Genomic DNA, 27,427 nt, shown 5'->3' with positions numbered 1-27,427 from the left:
GAAACAAATCTAGACTCGTTGAGTACTGATTGTTTCACCCTAATTTTACCTGAGGATGTAGATGATGGTCAGGACTGTGTGAGTGTCAGATGTCTTGGAACTGTACAGAGTACTTGCACATATCTGGGCCCACACATGGCCACCATTCTTGTTAATCATTCTGAAGTAGTCGGACAAAACTTGACCCTTCGTTAATACTGAAAAAGAAGATATAAACATGTACTTGGAATATTTACACTGAAATTAATTAATATTTTCCAAAGGTGCATCTTGAAATTATCCAGCATCTATTATAGTTACTTGAATATTTTAGGTTTTTTAAAACTACAATTAAGGATATTTATATGAAATATTTGGAAGAGTCTTTGCAAGAAGATTATTTTCTTACAATCTTTGTGGGTTCTCTTCATTGTGTTTAGGTCAGCTGGGTGACAGAGATCGTAGATTGGTTTCCCAATGACATCATCAGAGGACCAATCACAAAGCTGGGAGATCCTAACATCAACAAGCAAAGAGAGGTCAAATTATTTTTTCCATTCAAAGGCATAAACGATTAAGTATCCAGGTAAGGTAAAATATCACATTAATTGCAATATCATAAAATTAGATCAATCTTGATACAATTTAAGTCTTAATAATTACCTATAATTATTTATTATCAACATTATGATTTTGACTATAATGCAATGAAATACAAGAAAAGAAAACTTACAGAGTATCACAGTAGATAATACTGAAGTCGGGATTGAGCCTCATTATGAAAGTGTCGCTTTCTATGCGTAGTTCTGTGATGGTGGGAGGAGGCAGAGCCACAGCCATTCCAACCAGTCCCAAAACATGGGACGGCAACTTCCTGTTGACACCAAAACATGGCTGAGGTCGGATGTGCCCCGTGATGTATACCACCTGATGTTAAAGGAATCAGAAACGTTAATCCTAATCTATTAACTTGTAAGTTTTTAAAATTATACCGGTAATCATGAAATTTTTCTGTTAGGTTCTGATAAAGATGTTTATCGTATGTGAATATTTATGTAATGTTAATTTCTAATAACACGTAAGGTACATAAGATAAGGAATCTATAGAATTGTTTTTTCTTTATGTGTTTATAATGGAATTTCAATTGATGCTTTTTAAATACCTCAAATAACTTAAAGATTTGAGATGGTTAAATGTTGAATAACATTACATGCAACTGTAAATGAGGACATTCCAATTCTTTTTGAAAATATACTGTGACAGTCTCACCTCAACTTTGAATTTCTTAGACTTTGGGCTTCATTTAAATAATACAACTCATTTTAATGTTCAGGGCCAATATGAGAAGCATTTACTATTAAATTCATGATGATTTTGTTAAAAGGATTATAGGCAATTAGCTTAATTTTTCATTTGGATTTTCACCACTTGAATTGAAAATATTACCCTATATCCTGACGTTCTTATGTGCACACCACGTTTAGTAAGAGTTGACTTCATTCGTAAACAAAAGGTTCTCTTTGATCCTTTTTCTGGATTAGGAGCCATGATATTTGCTGAAAATTAAAATTATTTCATCAAGACAAATGTACTTATATATAACACATATATATAATCATTAAAATATCATTGGTCAATAAATAAACATCACATACATGTATTATGAAATGCTTGAACCTTGAACCTTGCAGATATATATTCTGGTTTTTTGAAAATTATTTATTTCTGATGATTAGATATATATATATCTTAAAATTCTTACTGCGGTCTGGAGTGGGCGGAGTTGTTGGCCTTGGTGTAGAGGGTGCTGATCCAGCGTCAGACTGCGAGTCTGGAGACGGAGAGCCTGATACCGAACCCGCTGAAAATAAAAAACACTCCATTGATATTTTATTGTGACAGGTAGCCTGTAAAAACAAATTACTTTGCATGTAGTAAATAATAATTTGGCAGAGAATTAAGACACAAATTAGATGTATGGCTATATTTTGGCCACTTGATGTACACCTTTACATTAATTATGTTCGTTAGTGAATAATTAACGCTAAAAATAAAAAGTGCCAATAAGGTTGACCTGTTTGCCATACATTTATAAAACCACTATCATTTTATTCAAAATGACAAATTTGATGTATCATATTAGGGAAAGTATTTCAAAGATAACACTATGTTTTCCCCTTTTGTCTCTTTATTAATTTAGTTAATTACATTATGCATAATTACATTATGCATTCTTTAAAAGACCAGTATACTTTTGGGGGATTTTTTGAACCTAGAATTTTCCTTCAGATGGCTTGAATTGAGCCATTAAATCATGTTTAAATGAGATCAACTTTGACTTGTTAGAAGTATTTGACAGCTCTTTCTGCATTTCTGTCTAATTAAATGGATGTTCATTCATGACTATTAGAATTATAGAGGCATCAAAAGTTTACATCTTTGGATTCTGTAGATACCTAGAAAAAGTCTTCCTAAATTTAATTGATAGATGGTTCATTTTTAAATATTCTTTATTTTTCAAATAAATATTTAAGAAATTGTGGCCTCATAAATATGAGGGTTTCCCTAGGCATTTGCCCCCCCCCCCCCAAAAAAAAAAAAAAATATGACTCGAATGATTTGAATTTGAACAACAAACTTCAGTATTATTTTATCATGAAATGCATAAATAGCTATTGTTTCTAAGAAAATTGTCAAATGGCAGGTGTATACAAAAAAAATCTGTATTTTAGTTTATAATGCAATTAACCAGTGCAAGTCACATACTGCTCGGTATCAAGACAGATGTCTTTCATTAAAACATACCAGTAAATTGATTGAACATTTCGGCACAACTCTTCCTTGTTCAGGGTTAAATTGTGGGTGTGAACAAACCAGAATGACAAACAGCTATAAACAGAAACCTAATAAGGTGTACAAAAACCTACCAACTTAACCTTGTCTATAAGGAATGAGTGAATTTTAGACACATTCAAGTTCATTAGTAAAAACTGAAAATACTTCTGTTTAGGAAAATATTTGCATATATGGGCTCAAATGGTTCTTAATTCAAGAAAAAAAATATATGAGTAGATCCCAATTAATTTGGAAAAAAATTATTTGCACAGTTGCTTATTAGTATGATTGTCTAGAACACCTTTATGCCTAATACAGATTAAGTAACAGTTACAATTTACAAAATGCATTAAGAACCAATAAAAAAAGGAATAAGATACAGAGTTATCATCTGATTTAGCAAAAACCCACATCATTGCTAATGTTAGGACAATTAATTGTCCCTGAATATAACAAGGTACTAGCCATGAAAGGGCAGGCTTTGTTTTAAAAACATGATCGTGATAACCCAAAAGAACATTTCATGAATGAAGTTTTTTGGTCAGGTGCCATCATATTATTTGTCCTGTCAAATCAGACAGTTTATGCACTGTGAAACTTTATTACGCGCTCACTCTCTCTCCATTGTATCATTTTGAAAGAGGGAAGTGGGTTTTCTTTAAACCACTTACTGTGTAATCCATTATGAAAATTTAAAACTATAAACTTAATTTGATTAATTCTTTAAGAACTCTGTTAAGATATTCTTATTAATAATTGGTGTAGATTAAATTATCTCTTATTTAAGAGCTATATATACATCGTACACCTTTGATGAAGACTAAATTAGCAGTATATCACCTAATGAAGTGACTGTGGTACTATAGTACACTTACTGTTGGTAGTACTTAGTCCTAGCTGCTCCAGTAGCTCTTGGTGATCTTGTACATGGACATAGTCAAAGATACTGCTGCCTGTCATCTCCACCTAATTAAACAGGAGATCAAAAGTAAATATTCAGGTCTTTAGTAGGAGCCATTAACAACACCACAGACAGACAGACAGATTGACAGAGACAATGAGAGATGGTTAGGCAGAACATTAAGAGAGAAAAAAGAGAGGGAAATAAATGGAGAGAGAGAGAGAGAGAGAGAGAGAGAGAGAGAGGATGAGTGACAAACAAGAGGAAGAAAGTAAGAGAAATTAATGGGGACATACTGTGAGAGAGAGAAAGAGAGAGAGAGAGAGCACAAGGAAGAGATACAGAAAGATAGAATAAGAGGGGGAAGGGAGAGAAATGAATAAAAACAGTCTGTGTGTGTGAGAGAGAGAGAGAGAGAGAGAGAGAAGGATAGAACAATACAGAGAATGGGATAGAAACATGGAGAAAATATCCAGGAGGTACAAGAAAGGAATAATGAATGCAATCAACTTCTAATGATGACCTTTGTATGAACACATAGGGTTTGACAAAAGATTATGTCCGCTTAGAGGCATTCTCTGCAAAATGCATAGGCCCAGCATGATGCTGAATCAGCCATGACAGTCCAACAATTGACTTGTGACAAATACAAAGTCGATAGCAAACCACAACCTAAACAAATTAATTCAACCCCATCAGGACTCTGGTAATTGAATTGTTTCTTTTTCTTGCTCATTCCTTTTAAAATTCTTCTGGTCTCATTTTTATAAGTTTTTAGCTTTTTTTAAAAAGGGTTTGGCATGAAGTTTTCATTCTTTTTCTAGTTTTGTCCTAAATGGAGAGTGCATTGTCCTTTGTGATGCTTTTAAAAGGTGTTGTTGTCAGAGTTGAAGGTCTGAAGATGTCGCTGTCAGGCCGTCTAGTCGACTACGCTGCGCTCAATGATGGAACAAGAGGAATGGTTCCACAGGACCAGTTGGTAGTGCACAGAGAAAACATGACAAAAGAGCACTTGTTATGTATGTCTGGGTGACAAAGAGGAGATCATTGTGTTCATTAACATTCTTTTATGTCAAAAATATGGCTCATTTTGTGGAAAATTAACTGTTTGATATCTATCTTTTTCACTATAACTGTCTCCATGTAGATTAAACACCAAAGTTGTTACATAAGGGGATGCATGGGCAATGTGTTTCATGTAACGGTAAATGGTGCAAAAGTGAAAAATAATGCCTACTTAACAATGGACAGCACAAATTAAATGCTCTTATTAGACAAAATTAGGAAGGCTTTTGACTTCCTGACAAATGGAACTGAGAAGTTTTTAAGACTTTGAGGACCTTTTTATTTTTTTACCTGTGAAAGCCCCAGGTAGATAGACACGGTCTCAGATATGTACAGGAACCTCCCATCATTGGCAAGGATGAATGCAAAGCCGTCTAGAGACTGAAAATAAAACAAAGGCTAATGTATTATGCATCATCTTTGCAAAATGGTTCAAATTTTTTCATACTTGGGGTTTAGGGAAAACATTTTGGATTGTAAAATTCAACAGATACATGTAGTAAATATTAAATGCACTCCTTTATTTTTTGATTGTTTCTATTAGTAAAGTAAAAAGCTTTTGTTGGCTTATTCTCTTTTTATCTTTTAAGAATGCAATTACTGTAAATTCTTTATGGAAGTCCTGTGACCCCCCCCCCCCATCCCATCAGATATGATAATAAATCAGATGCTTTATATTCTAATGACAATCATTTATGTTCATAGACACACATTCTGTTAAACAATCAGCAGAGATTGGCAAACTTTTTTGGTTATTACTGTCCCGAACATTGACATGGCATACGAATTAACACTTAATTAAAAGGTTGAGATGGGGCTCAATACAGAATCTTTTTTCTTCACGATCATTGCCGCAGCCAAGACTTGCTAGCATTAGGAATGGATTAACCTTGATCAGAGCTTGGATAATCTATCAGGAAATTGAAAGCCTTAGATTTAATGCATATTTTAGCTGAGCAAAACTGAATAACGGTAAAAAGGACAATTTTCAATAAAACTGTCTGTAATTGAATAATTTCTGTATCAAATGATTGTTTAAATGAGTGGATTTCTTATATTTCAGAAATAAGTCATTTTTACCAGGTAAAATGATCCTGAATTAGAAAAGTTAGCAAAAGATATTTGATCATGATGAGTAAAAAATTTCATCATCATATACAGTAAGACATGGTTACTGCAGGCACTCTTATAATGAATTCATGCTTACAGTGAAGTCAGTTTCATTTCTTCCCAGGCTATAATTTAATATGTTAACAACTTAATCTATCAAAAGTTGTCAATAAACAACAAGAAAATCTAAAATTTAGGAGTGATTTGGTTGTTTGTAAAAGTTTTTATAAATATTCAATGACATCTATTTAACTATATATGAAGAGATTGCAACAGAAAGGTGAAGGTCATGCATTGATTCATGAAACTGTCAAGTTTGAATTTGAATCAACAGTGTACATCTTGTATTATAGATCTATTCCGGTAAAAGTACTGATATTACACATAGTACAAGTCTCAGAGTGCTATAGTATACAAGTCTGCTGAAATTAATCAATTCAAATGGGATCAGTTTGGAAAAGTAATAAATACAACTTGCAAAAATTAACTTGACTCCTATATGCTGTAAAATTATTTCCCAATTAGAAGAATCCCTCCATGATAGTGTCAGAAGTATATTAAAGATGTCCTTGAATTTACTTGCAAATAAGTTGCAGCTCATCCCTTTGTCAATTTAATATGAACTAGGAAGTTTTTTGAGAGGAGATTTATATTTACTGTACATGGCATATCCTCAATTACGAAAGTTTGAAAACAACAATCTAAATATGGAGGATATATTTTTAAACACATCAATTGAAAGTGTTTGTACTTTTGATTAAAGAAGTTAATGAAGTGGTTATTCTGATAACTCGCTCATTGTTTATCATATTCATGTTTAAGTGCATGTACCATTTTATGTACTCTAGTTCAATTTAAAGTTCAATTGATCATTTACCTACATTCGTCTTGTACTGTCATGAGGAAATCAGATCCACAAACTTCAATAATTTCAATAGCTCTGATAAATTAATGGCTGCACTGAGGCAACCTTTCCAAAATTGCAGGTATGATGTATTTCTGTGTTTTTGATTTGAATATAAGTAACCTGGTTTTTTTCTTCTATTTTTCAGGAAGAAATGATTTAAATGCACTTTTACGTGATAAATACAAATTGACAGGTAAGCTTTCATTCCATTCATTATAAATCAACAGTACATGTATTTATAACCTGTTCCTCCAGAGGTGCATATATACTGCCCAAATAAAGAAAATTACTGATGGGTTGTCGGGTACCCCCTTGTACGATGTGTAACTTGTTTTGTCTAAGTAAGAAAAATTAATAATGAATTGATTATAGCTCCTCTGTAATAAGTTGTCTGGTTGACATTGTCAATGAATTCATAATCACTCAAATGAATTGTCTCGCCATTAACATTTTTGCATAAAATTTTGCAAGTGAAGTGTTTCCATTGGGTTTTGGGGACATCAAAGATAGAGCAGAAATAGGATGTAGCCATAAATTGTTGCAGTGAAGAAAGTCAATTAAAGTAAAGGTTACCGTCAAAGCTCACAACATGGACTGTGTGTAATATAATTAATGAATTTTTGCATGATGATTACCAGGAAACCTTGTGATTTATTGCCAAACAAACCATATCATTAGCTAAAGATAGTTTTTTGATCTGTCACAGTTGTGAAATTATCCAGTTGTCTAATATTTATCAATGAGGGTCTTTCTTGTTTTATTTTTTTTATTTTCATAGATTATTCAGTAACAGTTGCTTTATATATAGTTATTTTGCTGGGATAATCAAATTTAACATTCCAGAAATAATTTAAAACAAGTATGTCATGAATTTCATGTGCATTGGCTAAATACATGTAATAATTATAATGTTAGTTCGAAATTCACTAAACTTGTGTTTCTTTTAAACCTGTCAGGGAAAATGATCAACATTTAAAAAAAAAGAAATGAAATTTTAAAAACAGTGTCTAAAGGTGTTTCCAAATAATAAATTTTCTTTTGCTTGGTACAAATCTGAAACCTTTACATGTATAATTTTTTAATTCAAAATCTGTAGAGATGGGTTGGAATTCTGATAAATAATTCCCCTCCCACCACCCCCCCAAAAATTACAGACTGTATATGCTAGATTTTGTATCCCACCTTATAGGTCAATTTGTACAAGTAATTGAAAAGTTAATTTTTGGTTAAACACATTGGAGGACATATAATTAGAAATAAGATGGAGACAGGTTTATATTGTATCGTCATCACTATAATGTACCTGAAGAATATGTGTCCCTTGGTGATTATCAAAAATATCCATGGCAATATTTGATATGTTTCGTCTTCTTCCAGGTCCTGCAAATAATACACAATCATTTAGAAAATTAAACTAAAAAAAATTTTTATCTCTTAATAGTACTCACATTTCATGAAATTTGAGTGTGCTAGCTATGATTGACACACGGAATCAATTTAATGTTATGGATTTAAAGGGGGATAGACAGATGTGATATGCTTCAAGTAATTTGCTATTATTCATTGAGGAGTTTAAATTTGAGAAAAGTGTGATTTGAGGGGGGTCTATTAATAAATCTTGTTCAAAAATACAAAATCCTCATTTCGACAATTTTCTGAGCAATGATGAAACAGATAAGGCTGTGTCTGTTAATACTGCTCTGCTGCAAAATTGGGGTGAAACACTTGAAAACTAGCATTGGAAAGCAAGCCAGAATGTAGAGATATCAGCGAAAGGTCAGATGAAACTGATGAGGGTGAAAAAACTTGAGAGAATGGAGCTGTTTTACAAGGATAGGGTATCAGCTCTGGTGATGCGCTTCATTTGATTCCGTTTGCTATCGGATTGAGGTAAAATTAAATGTGTATCTCAAAAGAAGAACTCAGACTGACATAAGTAATCAGACAAAATAAAGGTTGTGTGCTGGTGTGCACTGGCTTCCCTTTGTTCTCTGTAAAGAATAACAGCCATTCAAACAAAAACCCAACGATCTTATGCATGTTTGATCTGTCCCAGTTCAGAAGGCAGTGTTTGAAATGATTTTCTTTCCTGGAAAATTTATGTTGTAAAACTTCCAATCTTTTTGGTACAAGCAATACATTTATAGATCAGTATTTGATGTTTTTTTTTAATGAATTCTGGAACAGAATTTTTTACTGTCTTATTCTGTCAAAAGATTGAACTCGAGGATTCTCGAAATGCTCCAGTTTGTCGTATCTTGTATTGATAATATTCGGCCATATTTCTGTAGGGAGGAAAGCCTCAAGTTTTTCAACATTTTTAATGGGAGGAGGAGAAATCTCAGATTACACCTGGCTCTTAAAGATATTTTCTATCTATCCATTCATTTGATATTTCCTTGTCATTTTTAAAGAAGAACTACAGATAACGAGGCTTGAGGATTGTTCAAATCGCTATTTCCCATAATCACAGCTGCATTTTGGGATATATCATGTGACAGTTTATATCATGAGAACAAATATTTTATGACTTCAAACTTGTTGCATTTTAAACCTGCCCTTCAATAAAATATGCAAGCAATTAATGACTAGATTTGAAACTTTGGCAGCTGATATTAAACCTACTCATGAAAAAAACCATTTATGTTGATTTATAGATTTCCAGTCAAAAAGTTTAATTAAGAAATAAAACAGAGTCTTGATTGTTTTAGCACGTTCGTAATTATAGTACTTTTGTCCCGCACAGCTGTGAAAAAAACAGAATATTAAGAAAATTTATAAAATATATTGAAGGCTGAAATAATTGATGTATTGTGCATTACAATATTAAATCAGTTTGAAGTTCCCAATAGCTTAATTACTCTAGATGATAATGACAGTTAAGCAAGATTTATAAATATACATGTACCTGGTACTTATACCATGGACAAGCAGGTCCATAAATTGCATTGATATTAATACATCTAGACAAATATAGCCAGTAGGTTCAAATTGCAAATCATGATATTTATAAGGCTTAATTATTTTGTGCTAGAATTAGTTAATTGATTTTCCTGGCAAACATTTTACAAGTACATGTATCATATTTATATTCATAATTTAATCAAATATTTAATATATATAATAATTTAATAAATATTTTTGTGCAATTAATATTTCTTAAAGGAGAAGGTTTATGAAAGCAAAGTCTTGCTGCCTATAATCCAGCTATGCTTTGTGCATAATGAAACATAATTAAATTACCGGTACTTTTTAATGACATTTTTTTTCTGATTGGGGAAGGGGCTGTATTCTATATGCTTCCTGGAGATATAAGTTAAGTTAAAAGTATTGTGAGAATTTTGTATAATTAATTGATTATCTAAAATGAATATTGTTAATTTACAATGGTTCATAAGGTATGATTTGACATGTCAATAGTGAATCAATTCTGAAAATTATGAAATGATGAAATTTATGGCTCTTAACATTTTTCCTACATGATTAAAAAGGTGTAACAAGTTAATTTTCATCAATCATTATTATGTACCTGAAATAAAATATAACTTTACTTTTTCAAAAATATTCTGCAGTATTGAAGAGCAATCTGCTTTAAATGTAAGCCAGCTCTGACTGTTGACTTGGAATAGCTGTGTCGTAAAATTGCATTAAAACTTTATTTTTTCAACAACATAAACTATGGGCTCTAAAAGGAACCCTTTAAAATATCAAAAAGAATTTGAATTCATAATACTCATAATAATCAAAGAATGATTCCTTATTCCTTAAGTATATACAGTGTTCATCTTCAGTGAGTTAATATGCATACTTGTGCATAGTAAGCATAGTAAACCAACAGTTACCATTACGAAAAAAAAAAAAGTAAATGGATTAAGTTGCATCGATTTTGATGTTCTAACCATAAGACAGATGTTGTCTCAAGCAAAAAGGAACGAACCCCTTGCTTGATCTTACTGTGTGAATTGTTTTTATAGCATGTTGCGTTCGTTCAGAGTGAGTTGATCTGCTACTGTGCATCAGGTGCAGAAACAAAATGACATAACTCGATATGACCTTTATATAATGTGACCCTTGAAATGATACTGATTACGAAATTGTTTTCTAAATATATTTGATGACTAGTTTTACAGAGATGCTCGGAAAACTTGTTCAAAGTCACGTAGCTTATTTATTTAAACATACCAATCTGTTTGTACAAATAAACAATTTTAGGTTTGGCAGAGTAGATTTTTATAATAATTAATCAATTTTTTTTTTAAAGATTCTATCTGATATCAAATTTACCTTAAAGATTCAACCGAGTCAATGTTTCTTTTTATCACATGGCATCAGATGCTACTCACATTATTAATTTTTTGATGACTAAAACACAAATTTTAAGCAGTACTATTGAAACACACCTGAAAATCTGTTGTGTTTCATGGTCCACCAAAGAGAGACCTTTAGTTTTTTACATTAAAAAAAACAAAGTAAACTTTAAGTAGTATGATAAAAAGAATATTCAATAATACTTTTTTTATATATACCTTTGTAATAATACTTTTTATACAGCATCTTGTATGTGCTATTAGATATTACTTCCCCAAAGGGATATTGTTGTTTGATGGTGGGGGGGGGGGGGGTCCTGAGGCCCATTTTTTGGTAATTTTAGTATTTTCCAGGGAAGGGAGGGTCTTTGAGGTCATATTCTTGTTTTCTTTCATAATTTCATATCTTTTTAATCTATCTTATATCAATATCAGGTACAATATCTATATGCATGAGAAAGACATTTAACCCCCCCCCCCCTTTTTATTTTCATTTCAACGTTTTTCATAACTTTGGTTTTTATTATAAATGAGATTTATCTAATTGCTCTCAGCTACTGACAGAATATAAAATCCATACCAAGTCATGAATTATTGATAATTTTAAAAGACTTTAGATTTTAGATTTACCTTTAAAAGATTTGCCATTTGTGAGATGGTCCCTATTCCATGGAGGATCACCATGTCCAGAGAAATCTCGTAGTTTAAGGTAGCTGATGCTTAGTCTGATGATTGATGCTTTGTCCAGCTGACTCGTTATGGCGGCTGGAAGGGGAAGTAATTTGGCCAGTTCGTAGAACTCATAGTTTTCCTTTCCGCGCCGTGACCTAGCAGCATCTCGTGACTTCTCCTTTCTGAGTTCCAGGATGCTGTTCAGTGTTAACAATATATCTAACATTATTTCAAGCTAAATGAATGATCGAGAAAAAGAAATTTCTAAATGAAATTAAAACATTTTGTCTCATCAAAGCACTGAGCAGTATTTTAATACAGAGGGGAAAAAATTATGTTCAGTATCATTACAAGAACATGATACTTAATGACAATAAATCTAACTTCAGGCAATTATATAATATGGGACATTTTGAGGTTCTGAAAAATCTGTATGGGTTTTTTTTATTGTTATGATTGCATGATTTCTCTCTTCTCTTTTTTTTTGATTTTACACCTACAACATGATTATGAAGTCAGAGAAATATATAGATTCAGCATTTAATAATAATCCCATCATTGGCATATTGTTTTAAAACTTAACAAGTGAAAAGCTGTCAATGTGACAGCAAACCGGGTTTTCATTTATGAGAACTGTATCCATAATCCATGTCAACCCGTATCCAGTGAAATGGAGTACACTATATGCAATATTTTGCCAAAAAATGACTAAGTTCAAAAGCTGGTATTTTTTTCATAAATTATCGGAAATCAAAATCCTAGCAATATGCACATCTCTAATATATGTACAATTGATCTGCAAAAGAACAACTTCCTATCTTGAGAACTGTAGGAGGAGTTATCCGTACAATGAGGGTACCCTATATGCAATATGTGGCCAAAAAATGACTAAGTTCAAAAGATGGTATTTTTTTCATAAATTATCGGAAATCACAATCCTAGCAACATGCACACCTCTGATATATGTACAATTGATCTGCAAAAGAACAACTTCCTATCTTGAAAACTGTAACTGAGTTATCCGTACAATGAGGGTCCCTTTTGGCAGCTGCCCGCCCGCCATTTTCACCATTTTAATAACCGGATTTTTCCGTTGGAAAACCCGGTTAAAAATTCTATTCTAATAGACTCAAACATGACTGCATGTTGACATGTGCCTTGACTAATTCATACTGACATGTATTTATATGAACTACCGTAGTTTGTTAGGAATCCTTCATTAACCATCTCTTTTTTATACGATAGGATGGACATGATTGGCAACCAAGCTTTTCAGTAGTCTCAGTACATTGATTTCTTTTAGAGGAGTGTGTTTGAATGCTAGCAACTTTTTTGAGTGCAAAATGAAATACATTTATTTCATTGAAGTTTTCTATTGGCTGCACATTTGGATGAATAGTCAGCACGTAATTTCCACAAAGTAGGTTAGTACATTCCATAGATAATCACCACGCCTTAATTAATTGAATAAAATGTTTCTGATGCCGAGACTCGAAATGTTTTTCGTGAACTATTTTGGTCTTCACCAGCGCCACATGCTGGTCCCATGTCATGTGACTCTAACCAAAACTGGAGGAAGTTTTATGATTGACAGCCTCATTTTGACCTCTGATGACATTAGAGAAAAGCAACTGTCCAATAAATTATGATACCAAAGGTTCATATTGGAAAGCAAATACATAATGATAATAATGAAGATTCTTGTCAATCATTAGTCTTGTTATAGCGGTGTGATTAACATATAAAATATATCTATTATGCAAATATTACTGAATTTGCTGCCGTTATCATTTCCAATCACAAATCTCGTGATAATTAGGTCAAGGCATATCTAGCGTTTTTATTCGACAGTTTCCTCAACACTTATCATATATTCCACGTTGGGGAACAAGCTTGTTTACAGCTCGTCCACAGATAAAAATCTTGTAAAAGTCAAATTGAGGAAGACTGTGTTCTATTTTGATTATTAATGTATTCTTATAGATCTGTAATTATTCCCCCATTTTATGATTTATTAGATGATACTGAATACCTTATGTCTTAATTAATTAACTCTAACTCAATATTTTTGTAAGCCAGTTTTTTATCAGTTTTTATATTTGCTATTTGAAGATATTGTTTCAAGGAAATAATTGAAAGAGAAGCAAAATTCTCCTTTTCTGCTTGACAGGTGTATATATGTAAATTTTGACATTATGAATTGTTTTTAATTATCTAATAAACAATTTTTTTACTAATGTTTTACAGAATATTAATCATAAAGCAGGACATGCATGTATACTTTGCAGTTTGATGGGTTTTGGGGGTAAAAATGAGATAATACACTGTAGTATTGGTATTGTAGTATTGTAGTAAGGCAGATCAAACAAATAATGTGAAATTAAATTTACTGTCAAATGAATGAAAAAAATAACAGCAAATTTCCAATTATTATCAGAAAAGAATCAAAGTTAAAGAATTTTATCTGCATTAACATGCATTTGTCTTGGGAGGGACTGTCTAGAGAAAAATATCACCTTTTGAAAGATTTTTTTAATACATATATATACCGATCTACATGAGATAAACATTTTTAAAAAATACAACAAAACGGAGAGGAATGTTTTAAAAAAAAGATCCATATCCTTTTAATTTTATCCTGATTTATATAGTAATTAAACTACTTTTATTATTGACCAAACTAAATATTTATGCCATATGAAATGCATTTTAAACATATTTTTTGAAAGGTTTTATTAAATATATTTCATTAAAGTTTAAAAGAATAAAGCATAAAATCAATCAGTAGTCTTCAAATATATAATTTTGGTGCATTTACTTGGTATATATATTTACCATGACCAAAAAAACCCAGACATACATACAAAAAAAACCCCTGAAAATGATCCATACAACAATTATGTGTATATATTTAAATGAAGACTTTTTCATTTCTTTCTTCTTGAAATTGTTCACTTAAATAAAAGCTTTTTGACATTTTTAATTAAGTTATACAAAAACAAATAGAAAATATATAAAAAGAAGAAAGATACTGTGCACTGTAAGTTTGGGGTTAAATTAGTTCTTTTTGTGCTATTTTTGTGATTGGTGTATCAAGGGATTTCTTTAATCAAAGCCTTTGGATTAAACTCTTATAGATAAGAGCTTTTCATGCTAATCAGGAGGGAAGAAAGATTTAATGCAATTTGGGGTCCTCAAAAAAAAAACTGCAGCAAATTCTGGTTTTATTTTCAATCAAGTGAAGAAGGGCCAGTATAGGAAATAAAGCGATTATATTTTTCGCCTTGAGTATCTTAATGTTATTTCACTATCGCCAAGACTTACAAACTATGGGAACAGAAGAAAAATGAGCTGCCGTATGGGCATGCGGGATAATTGTCTTTTGCAGGGATTGAATTTGCATATTTCTAAATGCCTTCTTAATCTATTTCCCCCTCTATTTCAATAATTGGGTAATTGAATTTTGGACATAGTTTATGTGTTGATTTAAGATTTTCCCAGTCAATCTCCAGGAAGAAATCTTGTATATCCCTATCGGGTCTCCAGAGGTTTTTTTGTTCAGATAAAACTGATTTTGTTCATAAAAGTGTTTCTTATTAAATTAGCTCCAAACCAAGGCTGATTGAACTTGGAAATCAATTATATTCCCTTCGTTGCAGTATTTCAAGAAACAAATGAATAGTATTCGGCCAAAGGACTCTAGGAGTATTCAAAGTCAAATTTACAATTACTCATCAAAATTCACTTTTGTATAATTCATTTTCAAATTTATTTTAAACAATATTGTGAAAAGAAATAATGATTTTCACAGTTACCTAGTTCAAACTTTTGCTGTGTTTTTTTATTGTGTGTTTTGTTGGTTTTTTATCTTTTAACATTACTACATTACTTAGATTTAGAACAAGCAATCATAAACTGCCAATTGAGACAGGCAGTTGGAACAATGTACCTAGAAATCAACGATTTTGTAATTGAATATGTAAAAATAACATTGGCGACGAATATCATTATATTATAATATGTCCAGAATTGAAAGAATATAGAAAAGCTTATTTACCACCAATGTATTTTAGACGACCAAATGCTTTAAAAAATTTTGAATTATTTGCATGTAACAAATTAGCTGTTATTAATAACTTATGTAAATTTATCAATATTAAAAATAAGAGAGTCAACTCTCCAGGTCGATGTGTACAGTATATACACTCTTCCTTTATGTATAATATTGTATGTATTGTATATTTTCTCTATGTTGTTTTATACAATATGAGAATAAATAAAATGAAATGAAATGAAATGAATCAATTTATCATAATTAAAATTATTTCTGGTTCAGTTACCGGTAAATGAAAAGAAAATTGTGGTTAAATGCATACCATTTGTTCATTGCAAACACACCAGCAACTAACTTTTAGCCCATGGAAAGGAGCAGTGTTTTTCTGATATATGTTTGATTTATTATAAAGAAAATGTAATTTTAAGATACTAGGTTGGAATATGTTATATTAAGTAGAAGGTTTATAAAAATTATAGAAGTATAATTTATATACAGTAGATTAGTCAATCTAGTGGGACACTTGTCAGGCCTGCATTAAGTCTTGTTCACCTGTCCAAGTCCTTCATGTCATACCAGTGAATTAAGAGACAAACTGCAGAGAAACAATTTGTAAGAACTAATAAATGACACCAAATCTCATTAGAGACCCACTGCTGAAGAACAGTGTTACACAATGGCCATCATTTGTAGTTGCCTTCATTTATGTGTTACTATCACTGCTTGGAAAATGTAGCAGTTGTCACAACATTTAATTTTGATTGTCCTCTAGAGAATGCAGGGGGCTTCGACACAAGTTTCTCTAACAAGGGGATAGGTTTAATTTGGGGGATTATTTAATATATCCAGTATTTTTGCTGCATTTTACAAATGTTCTCATGTTTGAACAATTAATTTACATTGAATTTTTTTAACAAGTTTGATAAAATGATAAAATCATTCTTAAAAGTGTAAATGTTAATTTTTTTCACAATAAAGTCTTTCAAATCTATTTGATTGCTAATGGAAGTATTTTAAAAAAAATAAATTGATGAATACAGATGCCTAAATCTCTCACCACAAAAGTTTCCTTCCTTATATCTGCCAAAAAAACCTAGATTGTGTATAAACAATATCAAAATTATAAAAATGTTAAAGATGAAAAATATTAACTTTGACATTTAAACAATTATTTTCGGAATATACAATGTATATTTCTTCTGTACCACTTTACAAGGAAACTTCACTTCTGAATATACAATTTTTTCTTCTGTACTACTTTTTAAAAGATTAAACGTTTCACTTCTAAATATAAATTTATATATTTTTTTAAATTGCTCTATATAAGAAACTTGATTTCTGAATATACAATTTACATCTCCTCTGTACTACTTAATTTATCTTTACTATAGAGTTTTGTAATTTAGTGTCTTGTTTATACAAATTTATGGGGAGTAGAAATGATGATGAATTGGAAAAAAGCAAGCCTAAGGATGTCATCCATCTCATTTAACTCCATCATCCTTTTTTTTTTATAACCATATAACAGTGAGTTTGTAATATAGGTAGAAACCCTGTTTCATATACAGTTAAGTTTATTTTGACTGAGGGAATTAGTTTTATTTTTTTTAATGTGAAAAATACTTAATTAAAAAATAAGTCTCTTGCTGAAAATTCAGCAAAGGTAATTTGTAGAATTGCTAAATCATTAATTTTGAAAAAAAAGCAAACAAATGGTTTTCTTTAAGAGATTGACACATTGGTTTTGTGTTCAGAGATAGCTAGAAACCACACCAAAGACAAGCACACCATTTGTGAATAAAATAATAAACAAATACTAAATATACAATCAGATGACAAGGTATAATTAAAGTTTGTTTATAAGGGCTTTATCCAATGGATGCTTCATCATTTTACTAATGTTTACCATTCTTAATTAAGACAATATGATTTTGATATGATACGACAGTTAATTGTTGTATTGACATTGAAGAGTAAAATTTGAGTCTAAAATAATTTTAAGTTTTCCCCCTATTAATAGTCGTATAGTCATAATTGTCACAAGCCTTCGACAGAAGCTGCATGGGCTTGTCTGTTCTATCAGTGAACAAAAACCACACATTAATCAGCATGTGCAACTGTATAAGCTTAAAGTTTATCGAAGTTCTAATTCACTGGTGCATTTCTTCAAACTGATAAACTCCAGATGAAAGCATAAACAACTTATTCATCACTGCATAGTTAAAGCATTTCAAATATTTTCTTTCAAAGATAAATACGATAAAAACCAATGGTGAAAGAAAGAAAATTATTTGGAAATAATTTGTTGTGTAAAACCTCCCATGATAACATGATAGATATATAGATTTGATAATTTTTTTATGACAGATGGATTTCGTTTGCCGCTGAATTCTAACTGTACCTCCCAAAAGCCTCGTAATCCACGTCAGAGTACTGAAAACAGTTGGAGAAAATCACTGCTCCCTCCATCGCTAACCGGCTTCCCTCCTGTACTATCATCGATGGACCCAGGCAGGTAGCCGCTTTCAGATTGTCAGAACTAAATCAACTATAACACTCTAATGATTACCTTGCCATCTTTATGCATATTTAAATTTGGGTTATTAATAGCGACCGTTTGTCAAAATTATTGCGATTGGCTGTTAACGGGTTCACTTTCTAAAATAATGAAAAAAAATAATTTGTGAGAATTCGAACCCCCAGAATAGATTAAAGGTGAATAGATTTACTGACTTAAACAGGTGCAGCTTGTAGAAAGTACTGCAGAGTATTTGATTGATGTGAAAGTGATCAATCCAATATTTTGCATTTTAATGATTCCAGAATAAAATCATCAAACTCGTCTGGTGTTTTAACAGAACTGACATTCCCCAGACTAAATATTAACTCCACCAGGAAGTCTTTGGCGAACTGCCTGTGCCTTCCAGGGCACATCCAAGGCACTATCCCTTGTCAAAGATTTTATGAAAACCGATACACAATTCGATTCCTTTATTAAGCTGGATGACGGAACTTTTCTGCAATAGTTATGTCAACTCTTAGATTCAATTAAAATTGTTGCAATTGACTTCTTAGTTTGGTTTTAATTACTGTATTACTGTATTTTGAATGTACTTTAATTTTTCAATTTGCATTATTCTCTTTTTAATGATGTAATTAGTTATTATCAAAGGGGCATATATTTACTTGGAGAAATGGGAGATGAAATGATGTGTGTTAAAACGCAATTTCAGAGCGATGCAGATTTTGCAGAACACAAGTGGTTTAAAGCAATTTATTTTTTTTCTGAATAATAGTTAACATTTCTTCTTTCTTTCATAATTTTCAATGCGATGCTATTTGTGGCTATTCAGTACTTCACACACGGTTCCTTAAACATACATCTATTTTAACCAAAGGCTTTTTAAAGGTTATTTCAGGGGAGATTTAGGAAAAGCTACGTAAAGACCAAATATTCTCTCGAAAGGTCTTGTGTACGGCTCCTCTTTAGGTATAAGCAATCTGTTTGTGTATATAAATCAAGTACATGTATGATTATCCTAAATCAAAGGATGTTTTCTCTTAGTATCTTGCTTCAAAATTTTAAAGCCAGTCAACTTTCTACGATGACCTTGACTTTTTATCGATTAACTTAAAAATTGAATGGATTCTTAAGTATGTTTTGTTCCAAGTTTGGTCATCTTGGCGGAAATGGCATTGTCTGTATCTTGCAAACAAAGCGAGAGAAGGCGAATCGCCACATAAGAAGTCAGTCTAAAGTCTCAGTTTCTTAGGAAAAGCTAACCATTAGATCCCGCTTCCCTTTACCCCTACTTCATTAGACAGTTTTATGAAAAAATGTACGTAGTAAGGCATTTTAAAAACAATCTGTCTGGAGGTACTGTTTAGTTTTTTGGGTGTACGTAGCATGACTGTCTACTTGGCGTCACTTTACAGTACGAAGAAATGACACATCAAAGATATAAATGATAAACTTTAGTTTCTTAAAATGGGTTCAGTCGGAACATCGTGTGTAGTATCATACTTACGGGAAAAGTGTATTTTCTCAAAACAAATTGACAATCGAAATGATTATTTGGAATAAATACATGATCCCGTGGAATCACGTGCAGGAGTTACACTTCAGGTTCGGTGATATGTCGATCAATCAAACCCCGAGATGCTACGCATTTCATTAACAGCTTTACAAGCCTTTAGTGTTGTTTAGATTAACATGCTATTTCTAATTCCCCCAAAAAATCATTTGTGTGTATTGGGGGTGTTCAGGTTGACAAGCGCATTTACATGAAATATGGAATGGAAAAAAATACAAATATTTTTGTCTCTTCTTTAACTCTTACTACTCCTCTGAGGTTAAGTGAATCTAATTGAGAATGTATTATTCACGCATCCATAATAAAAATGTCACCATGCTTTTGACTCCTGGCATTCCAATGAGTTAACAGAACTGTGACTTTTTACGCCGTTATCATTCAAAAATATCGAACTTCCAGCACAATAACAAATCGAATTTTAAAAAACATTAATGAATAAAATTAAAGGACTTTGTGCGCGTTCTTTGCTCTATATGTTCTGCTATACTTTATCGTTTACATATATGAACGAGCGCCTTACATACAGATTCCGGTGCCGCCTACTCGCTGAATACCAAATTATAGCTCATTCATCAGCAATAGCGGGAACCTTCACGTGCCAAGGTGTTGTTTTGACATTGTCTCAAATTTGTCATAAATACAAAATGAAAGTCATACTTAAGCCAAAAAAGTTGTCAATACTTTTTATGTGTATTCCCTCAAGAGTGCTTGGTATAAATCTTAAAGACACCCAAAGAAGGCATGAACCGATTCAAAGTGTTTACGTGACAAAAGATAAGTACTTGTACAATATAACTGAAGTACTGTACACTCTCTAAAGCAAAATCAACATTCCAAAAATTCAAAACACACTTCTAATTTTAAGAAAAAAACTTATTGGGACCATAATTAGGGATATTAAACCATCAAGCAAGCAAAGACTTAAATCCAAGTAGACGTATTTTTTTTCTTTGCAGAGAGCTAGCGAGTACTTATATGAAAACAATATCCCCTTGCAAGATAAAAAGGTCATTGACTTGTACACATTTTACATCCAAATTAAGAGGAGATAACGCATAAACTTCAAATCGGACAATACAGAGTATCTGATTTTCGATTGTGTTCTCTCTGAATATTGCGTGCACTATGAACCAACGATTTAGCTCACCTGAGCAAAACGTTCACGCGATCTTGTCATTATTACTCGTACCGGCGTATGCCTGTCTGTCTGTAAACTGATCGAATTTTTGGTTTTTTCTGTCATATTGTAAATTTTGAATTTTCTGGGTGGTTGTAAATACAAAACTCATCATATGACAAGTTGTCAGTAAATTCAATATATACAATACGTCATTTTTCTCTACCACCAAGAGGTCATTCACAGCCGTAGTTGATACAAATAACCTTATGTGAAGAAAAATTAAAAGGTCTAGCCCTTTTTAAGATTAAAAAAGAGACCGGAAATCTGGTGGTATCTTTGAAAAACCTCATAAGAACCACTGAGCGAGAATCGCGAATATTTACACGAAGGTCTTTTAATATAATGTAAATTCAAGGTTGTGTAGCTATGAATACTCAACTAAAAGCAGGTCCCTGGATGGACGCGAATTTCTGAATAATACTATGACTTAATTTTTTAAAAATTTTGATGAAAGCGTTTTGATAAAGATATGTGTATATATAAATATTTTTTTTAAAAGAATTTGATCCCCTAAGCAACTATGATGCACCAAGATGGATGATAGGTTAAACAGAGGAAGATGTATAGAAAACTTTTACAAAGTCATTTTCTTGATATTTTGATATGAGATATAACTAAATCCAAATATATTTTACAAGTGTGATGACAATCTCCACGAATCCGAGTTCAGAAAATATTCATACGGGTTTTTAAAAGTTGCCATTCATGTGAGCAAAATGACATATGGGCATTTTGTTTTGAATCGATATTAAAATTTGCATATATAATTTACAAATATTTATTTGAAGGAATAATGTGTAATGCTAGAACATGTTTACATATGTAGTTTGTAGGGAATTTTTTAAATCTACAGAAACTACAACATTATCGCTATCAGAAAACAAACTTTGGTAAACGAAAAACTTGGTATAAAAAGATGTCCGAGTATTTTTCTTTTTCAGATATGCTCATTGCGTTCATCATGACAAATGAATTTTCATTAGCCAAATGAGAGCTCTTGATACGCAGAAGGATTATGATATATGGTGTATTGATGTAGATAGGGTTCGCAATTATAAAATTTATAGACGAAACTGTTTTATTTAACAGTGATATTTATACAAGAGGACACAAACTGTCATTGTGTGTATTGGAATTCGGGTTAACTAAACTCGCAATACATTATTTGGGCTTCCAATTTGTTATTTATTGTCGCAGATCGCTGACTGACCCAATTTTTATCTGTCATATATCACTTCGGCTACAGCTAGTAAATCACGCATCCCTTAAACTAGTAAATCACACATCCCTGCAGCTACACGTCATAACCAACATAGAAATTATTCTGAACGCTTCAATTTATTATTCCAAGATATGTCTTTGGTATTGTCATTTGATATCTATTCGCCATGCGGTGTACATAATCTATAGTGGATGATTTGGATTTCAGTCCTGTACGATTAAGTTTCATTTAGAAGCTGGAACCAGGTGTTTCCATACTTCCACATGTCACACGCAAGGTTTACAGTCATGTACATCACAGCTCGTGATATGTAATATCGGCTGTTATTATATACGATTTTAACTTTTTTTATTTCTCTGTGTAATATCGGCCGTTATTATAGAAATTAAACTTTATTTTTCTATCTCTAGAAGATTATTAACATCACCCTGTTTTAACAGAACGATATCCTCGTGGTTATTTTTGTTGGAAACAACGGCCAATAATGTACGATCCTGTCCCATGTATGAGAGAGCTATGCGGACTCCGGGTCGTGGGTCAGACGATGACGTATAGATGACGAAAGCAGGAACCCTCCCCAATTCCCAGGATATACACTCAATCAAAGTACTGATAGTACTAAAAGCGCTAACCTAGACTTAGTTCTAAAGAAAATCTACTTTGTGCAATCTTAGTTAAAAAGAATAGATTTGATTTTTCACCATTTTAGCTTCTATATTATGCACTATATTTTCTCATCACTGCGTGGCAGCCCCTGTACGTAAGATGTACGTAAGCCCCTGTAAGCTCCTCGCATTAGATTCACAATAGCCCCCTGAATCTGGTTCCCTAACCAATTTAAACGATGCATATTTCTGCTCATAGGGGGCGATTATTTGATGCACCGGAAGTAGAAGTATAAAGACAATAAAGCGCTGAGCTATGCTTAGCGCTTTAAAAATAATCCTAAAATTTCATTTTTTTTTAAATACTCAAGGAAACAGGGGCCATCCATAGCTCTAATTAATAACATGTACTTACAATGCACTAAATTACTTTGTTAAGGATTTTTTTTACGATAAACATGAAAAAGTAAGGAATAGAACACGACTCTTCTAATATTTCCCTGACTTTACGATTCGTCGTTATTGTTGATTAGATGAACTGTTCGTGTTTGAATTTTGTTTCATGGTAAGGAAATCAGGAAATCCTTTTCATTCTGTTAATGTATTTTCTTCAAATCGAATTAGCAGATTTTGTGTTTGTGTTGTTTAACATCCTTCCGAGCATCTTTAGTTTGCTGAGAGTATATAGGCACGTCGCTGATATATAACTAATATATTTTAAATTTGAGGAACCTAAGGTACGTTCAAGATCCTAAAGGCTGGGCCAGCGGATAGGGGGTTGATAACAAGATCTATAGAACAGAAGCTCGATATCTAACTAGATATATGATTTTAAATAAATCAGAATTACATTATATTACTGACTCTTTGGTAAACAAAATGTCGAATTGAATATTTTAACAATATGAAACGCGTTCTCTGTTTCGGTATAACGTTTGTAGATATTGCAGGAGAAAATGCATCATGTGCTGCGTTGTGTTGTTTAATTTTCTTTTTAATGACCCGTTATTTGTATTTATCTCTGATGCTACAAGAATTCCCACTGAAAAATAAAATTCCCCTCGTTTACAATATATCTTAACAACGCTTAATACTCTCATTCTTTACAAATACTAGCATGTGAGAATCATTCAAGACAAAGCATTCTGCTTAAACTAGCTTTACCAAAAAAGAGTAAAACCATCATATATGGAGACTATGTGTAACAGTGTAAGTGCATGATTAATGATCATACCTGTGTAATTGGGATAACAAGTTTAATGGGGAGTTTTTTCAGACCTTCGAGGGAGGGGGGGGGGGGGGGGGTTATCATTCAAACGACATAATCTGTTTGAAAAAAAAAGTGCTATGACCAAGTTGACTTGAAATTGATTTAAAAAAAACAAATACCTTACCATTTTATGCCAGGTTTTTTTTTAATTTATTTCTTCCATCTATCTGTCTACACTCTGCAATGTGATCTACCGAGTTCAACAACCTCTGGTTGTAATTTGTTTAAAACAGTTGCAAAAATAAAATAATAAAAGAAATATTATTTTTAAGTTTTATATAAAAATGATAGACTCCTTTCGCTTGTTTCTGATAAAGACAACCAGAAACCAGTTATTTTCTAAAAAAGGCAATTTGCTTTTTTAGCATTACTCAGTGCGCCTGGAATACAATGTGATGCAGGGCAAAAAACGACTTTCTTAAAACTATAAATTCTGGAAATATGAAATCTTCATTTATCACAATGAATGTGGCAAATTCGCGTGGAACTGCAGCTGCGTGCAGATGACAGAACACGAAGAGCCGCTACCATCTATCTTCAGATGAAATGTGACACGACCTACAAAATATTAAAATCTTAGGATCCTTCCACTGTTTTTGCTTTCGCTTTAACAAATTGCTTGACATCACACAAGTTGTTTGTTTTCGTCTGCTTTGTAAAGAAATCATATTCTTTTTGAATTTCACATTTTCACCGTATTTAACAGGTGGATGGCTTGTTGTATGGTTTTTTTAAAGAAAAAATATTCTTCCTTAACGTTAACGAAAAAAAGTGCACATCCATTTAAATGTCGACTTAATAAAATGATTAAGTATAGTCCTGCACCTTTCTGACTTTCTATGTGTACTTCATTTTTTTTTTCAGAAAAAAAGAGAAGAGAGAGAAAACAACGTGGATTTAATCAGACAATAATCACGGCCATCATTGTCAATAGTGCAATCAGATAAGCGTTCCAGTGACGCTCTCCAAAATAGTGCAGTGTATTGATCCCGAGCCACCGGAACAGTGCAAGCCACCCCGAAAAAAAAACCAACAGAAAACAAAACACGTGGAAATCTTTCAAGTCAATGAAGATCTCTCGAGTCCTTCGCAACACGTTCACATCTATAATGCACTGTATGGCGCCTCAAGATCTCATTAATAGCGAAACCTCGTAGTGCTAAAGCAGCCATTTCCTTACAAGTTCAAGATATCATCATCTTTGATTTATAAAAACGATGGTGATGCTACTGCTGCATTACATTTGCCCTTTTATTTAGTTACGATTTTCATAAATTATTAAACCATATGATCTCTTGCAGCATCTTGGTATTGGAATTTGGATATATTAAAAGAATAACGGTGTATGGATCTGCCGGTTAGTCTTTCACTGACACGTCTGTTATATAGTAAGTCTTATATATATAAGTGCTTACCTTGTTAACAATGAACTATCTGGCGCTGGTTGTCGTCGGGTTATAAGCACTGAACTACACTCGCTGTACAGTACCAAAACCGGAAAACACCAATGACGCCGACCGGCATTGAAATTTAAACCATTTATACAAAGATTCGAGATTACCGCTTTACATCGCGTTCGGCTTACCTCATAACTGTTTACAATTTGTTGAACATTTTTAGAAATATCAGATTCCAATTAGGTCACATGTTATCCATGAACATCATAATCCGCGGTCAGGGGACATACAGCAACTCCAGGGTCTCATGCAGGCAATGCCGTCTATTTTGTAAAAGTATCCTTTTCTGAATAGAATTATCCATCTAGGCTTTACACCTGAATTGCACCTAACTAAATTGTACAGGTGAATATCTGGTTAACAAATAACCAGTCCTTATCAAATCAACTTGTTTAACATAACAAAGAAAAACCCTGTATGATCTTTGCAAAAACGAAATTTTTTTCCCTTCTGCTGTTTGTAAAATAGGAAGTTAAAACTGATAATGAAAGTACATGTATAGAATTGCAATCATAATTGTCGTTGCTTTTTTGTCTCTGGCGAACACTGAATATGGTTTTTAGTTGAAGATTTGTTATTTTATTATATATGATATATGATGTGAACTTAAAAAGATACTTTTCCCTTGCTGTTGTGCATTTCAGACATCGGGGTTTTTTTAAATTTATATTCAACCCATTTCTTCAATGAAGGATGGAGTAATAGGTGAAGTGATTTAACGTTTTACATGTATACGTTTGTTTATCCATAGTGATACCATGTATTCGTTTCATTTTTTATCATTTATGATCGTTCTTAAATTACTCAACATTTAGCATTGCATGGTAATTTGGATCTTTACTCGCAATTATAATCGAAGAATTAAACAAAAATCTCAGTAATCAATAACGGCACCTATTAACTTCATGCTGAATAAAGAGAAAGAGGATATTCATGAAATAGTTTTCATTGTCATAAAACTCCCAACTGTAGACTCATCAGACATTTTACGGGAGACTGCCTGTCAACGTGCACGTGATGTTTTGCGTACTTATACAATGTAATAGTCGGTGTGCACAGGAGTCACGCAGACACCGAGCACAAACAGGGGCAGGGTTCGCCGGCAGACACGTAGCTGATAGCGTCGTTATCGCTCCCTACATGCCGAAGACTTGACCCCAATAGAGCTGACTTTGAAACAATCTCTATTTTAACCCAAACTGTGTAGGATCGTACGGTATATATAAGCTCTATCATCGCTACATTACGTGCGAAAATGTATATATTCATTTACTCCCAATGACCTTCTCCCAATGACATTCTCCCAGTCTCTATGACCTTCACCTTTCATCTATTTATTGCCCGAAAGAGGTCAAAATATTAATCGAAATCTAAATGGCAATGTATGTGGTCTTTTGATATTTTCTGAGAAACTCCCAAATTTTATTTTAAAACTAAAGAAGATCAATTATAATTTTGATGTTCATGACCAAACCACAAAACGTTGAATTCTAATTTAGTACTTTTCGTTACATTTTTTTTTTGTTTTATCCCGAATATTTCCTTGTTGAAATTGCTCTACATTGAATTTATTTTTGCATTATTTAAAAAAACACACATTTTTATTCCCTTTTAATCTCAAAATTATAAACGTGTCTGTGTTGGGAAGGGGACAGCCTAAATAATCGTAAATGTTAAATAAGTTTACTTACCAACAAGTATGTGTAATTAATATAATTAATTTGTTAAAGAACTATGAAATGGGAGATGAATGTCATATTAACGTTCA

At 32.2% G+C, this 27,427-nt stretch overlaps 1 protein-coding gene and 1 long non-coding RNA gene across 5 annotated transcripts in view; one reads left to right on the top strand and one right to left on the bottom strand.

The window, feature by feature from the left end:
* The window catches only part of LOC105331716 (neuronal PAS domain-containing protein 1), a 36,657-nt gene that overhangs the window by 1,677 nt on the left and 7,553 nt on the right, over positions 1–27,427 (bottom strand). The window contains exons 1-10 of one of the 3 annotated variants that reach the window (XM_011434026.4): positions 25,788–25,928; positions 11,736–11,974; positions 8,102–8,178; positions 5,073–5,162; positions 3,691–3,781; positions 1,743–1,841; positions 1,427–1,536; positions 713–906; positions 389–495; positions 50–197 (exon numbers count right to left, since the gene is read on the bottom strand). In XM_011434026.4, coding sequence (XP_011432328.3) covers positions 50–197; positions 389–495; positions 713–906; positions 1,427–1,536; positions 1,743–1,841; positions 3,691–3,781; positions 5,073–5,162; positions 8,102–8,178; positions 11,736–11,974; positions 25,788–25,792 — 1,160 coding nt within the window. In that variant the 5' untranslated portion in view covers positions 25,793–25,928. Of the gene's footprint in view, positions 1–49; positions 198–388; positions 496–712; positions 907–1,426; positions 1,537–1,742; positions 1,842–3,690; positions 3,782–5,072; positions 5,163–8,101; positions 8,179–11,735; positions 11,975–18,232; positions 18,366–25,787; positions 25,929–27,427 lie in introns of those variants that run through there. The other 2 variants (XM_011434024.4, XM_011434025.4) reach the window with 2 other exon arrangements.
* LOC105331715 (uncharacterized) lies at positions 191–27,309 on the top strand. 2 transcript variants are annotated; one of them, XR_010714497.1, is made up of 5 exons: positions 191–518; positions 784–951; positions 6,944–6,991; positions 18,199–18,346; positions 25,067–27,309. It is a non-coding gene; the product is annotated as an uncharacterized lncRNA (long non-coding RNA). The 2 variants fall into 2 exon arrangements; XR_010714496.1 differs by having other exon boundaries at positions 191–565.

This window comes from Magallana gigas, chromosome 6 (assembly GCF_963853765.1).
Source record: "Magallana gigas chromosome 6, xbMagGiga1.1, whole genome shotgun sequence".
Taxonomy (NCBI): domain Eukaryota; kingdom Metazoa; phylum Mollusca; class Bivalvia; order Ostreida; family Ostreidae; genus Magallana; species Magallana gigas.
This window is presented reverse-complemented; position numbering and strand designations above follow the sequence as displayed.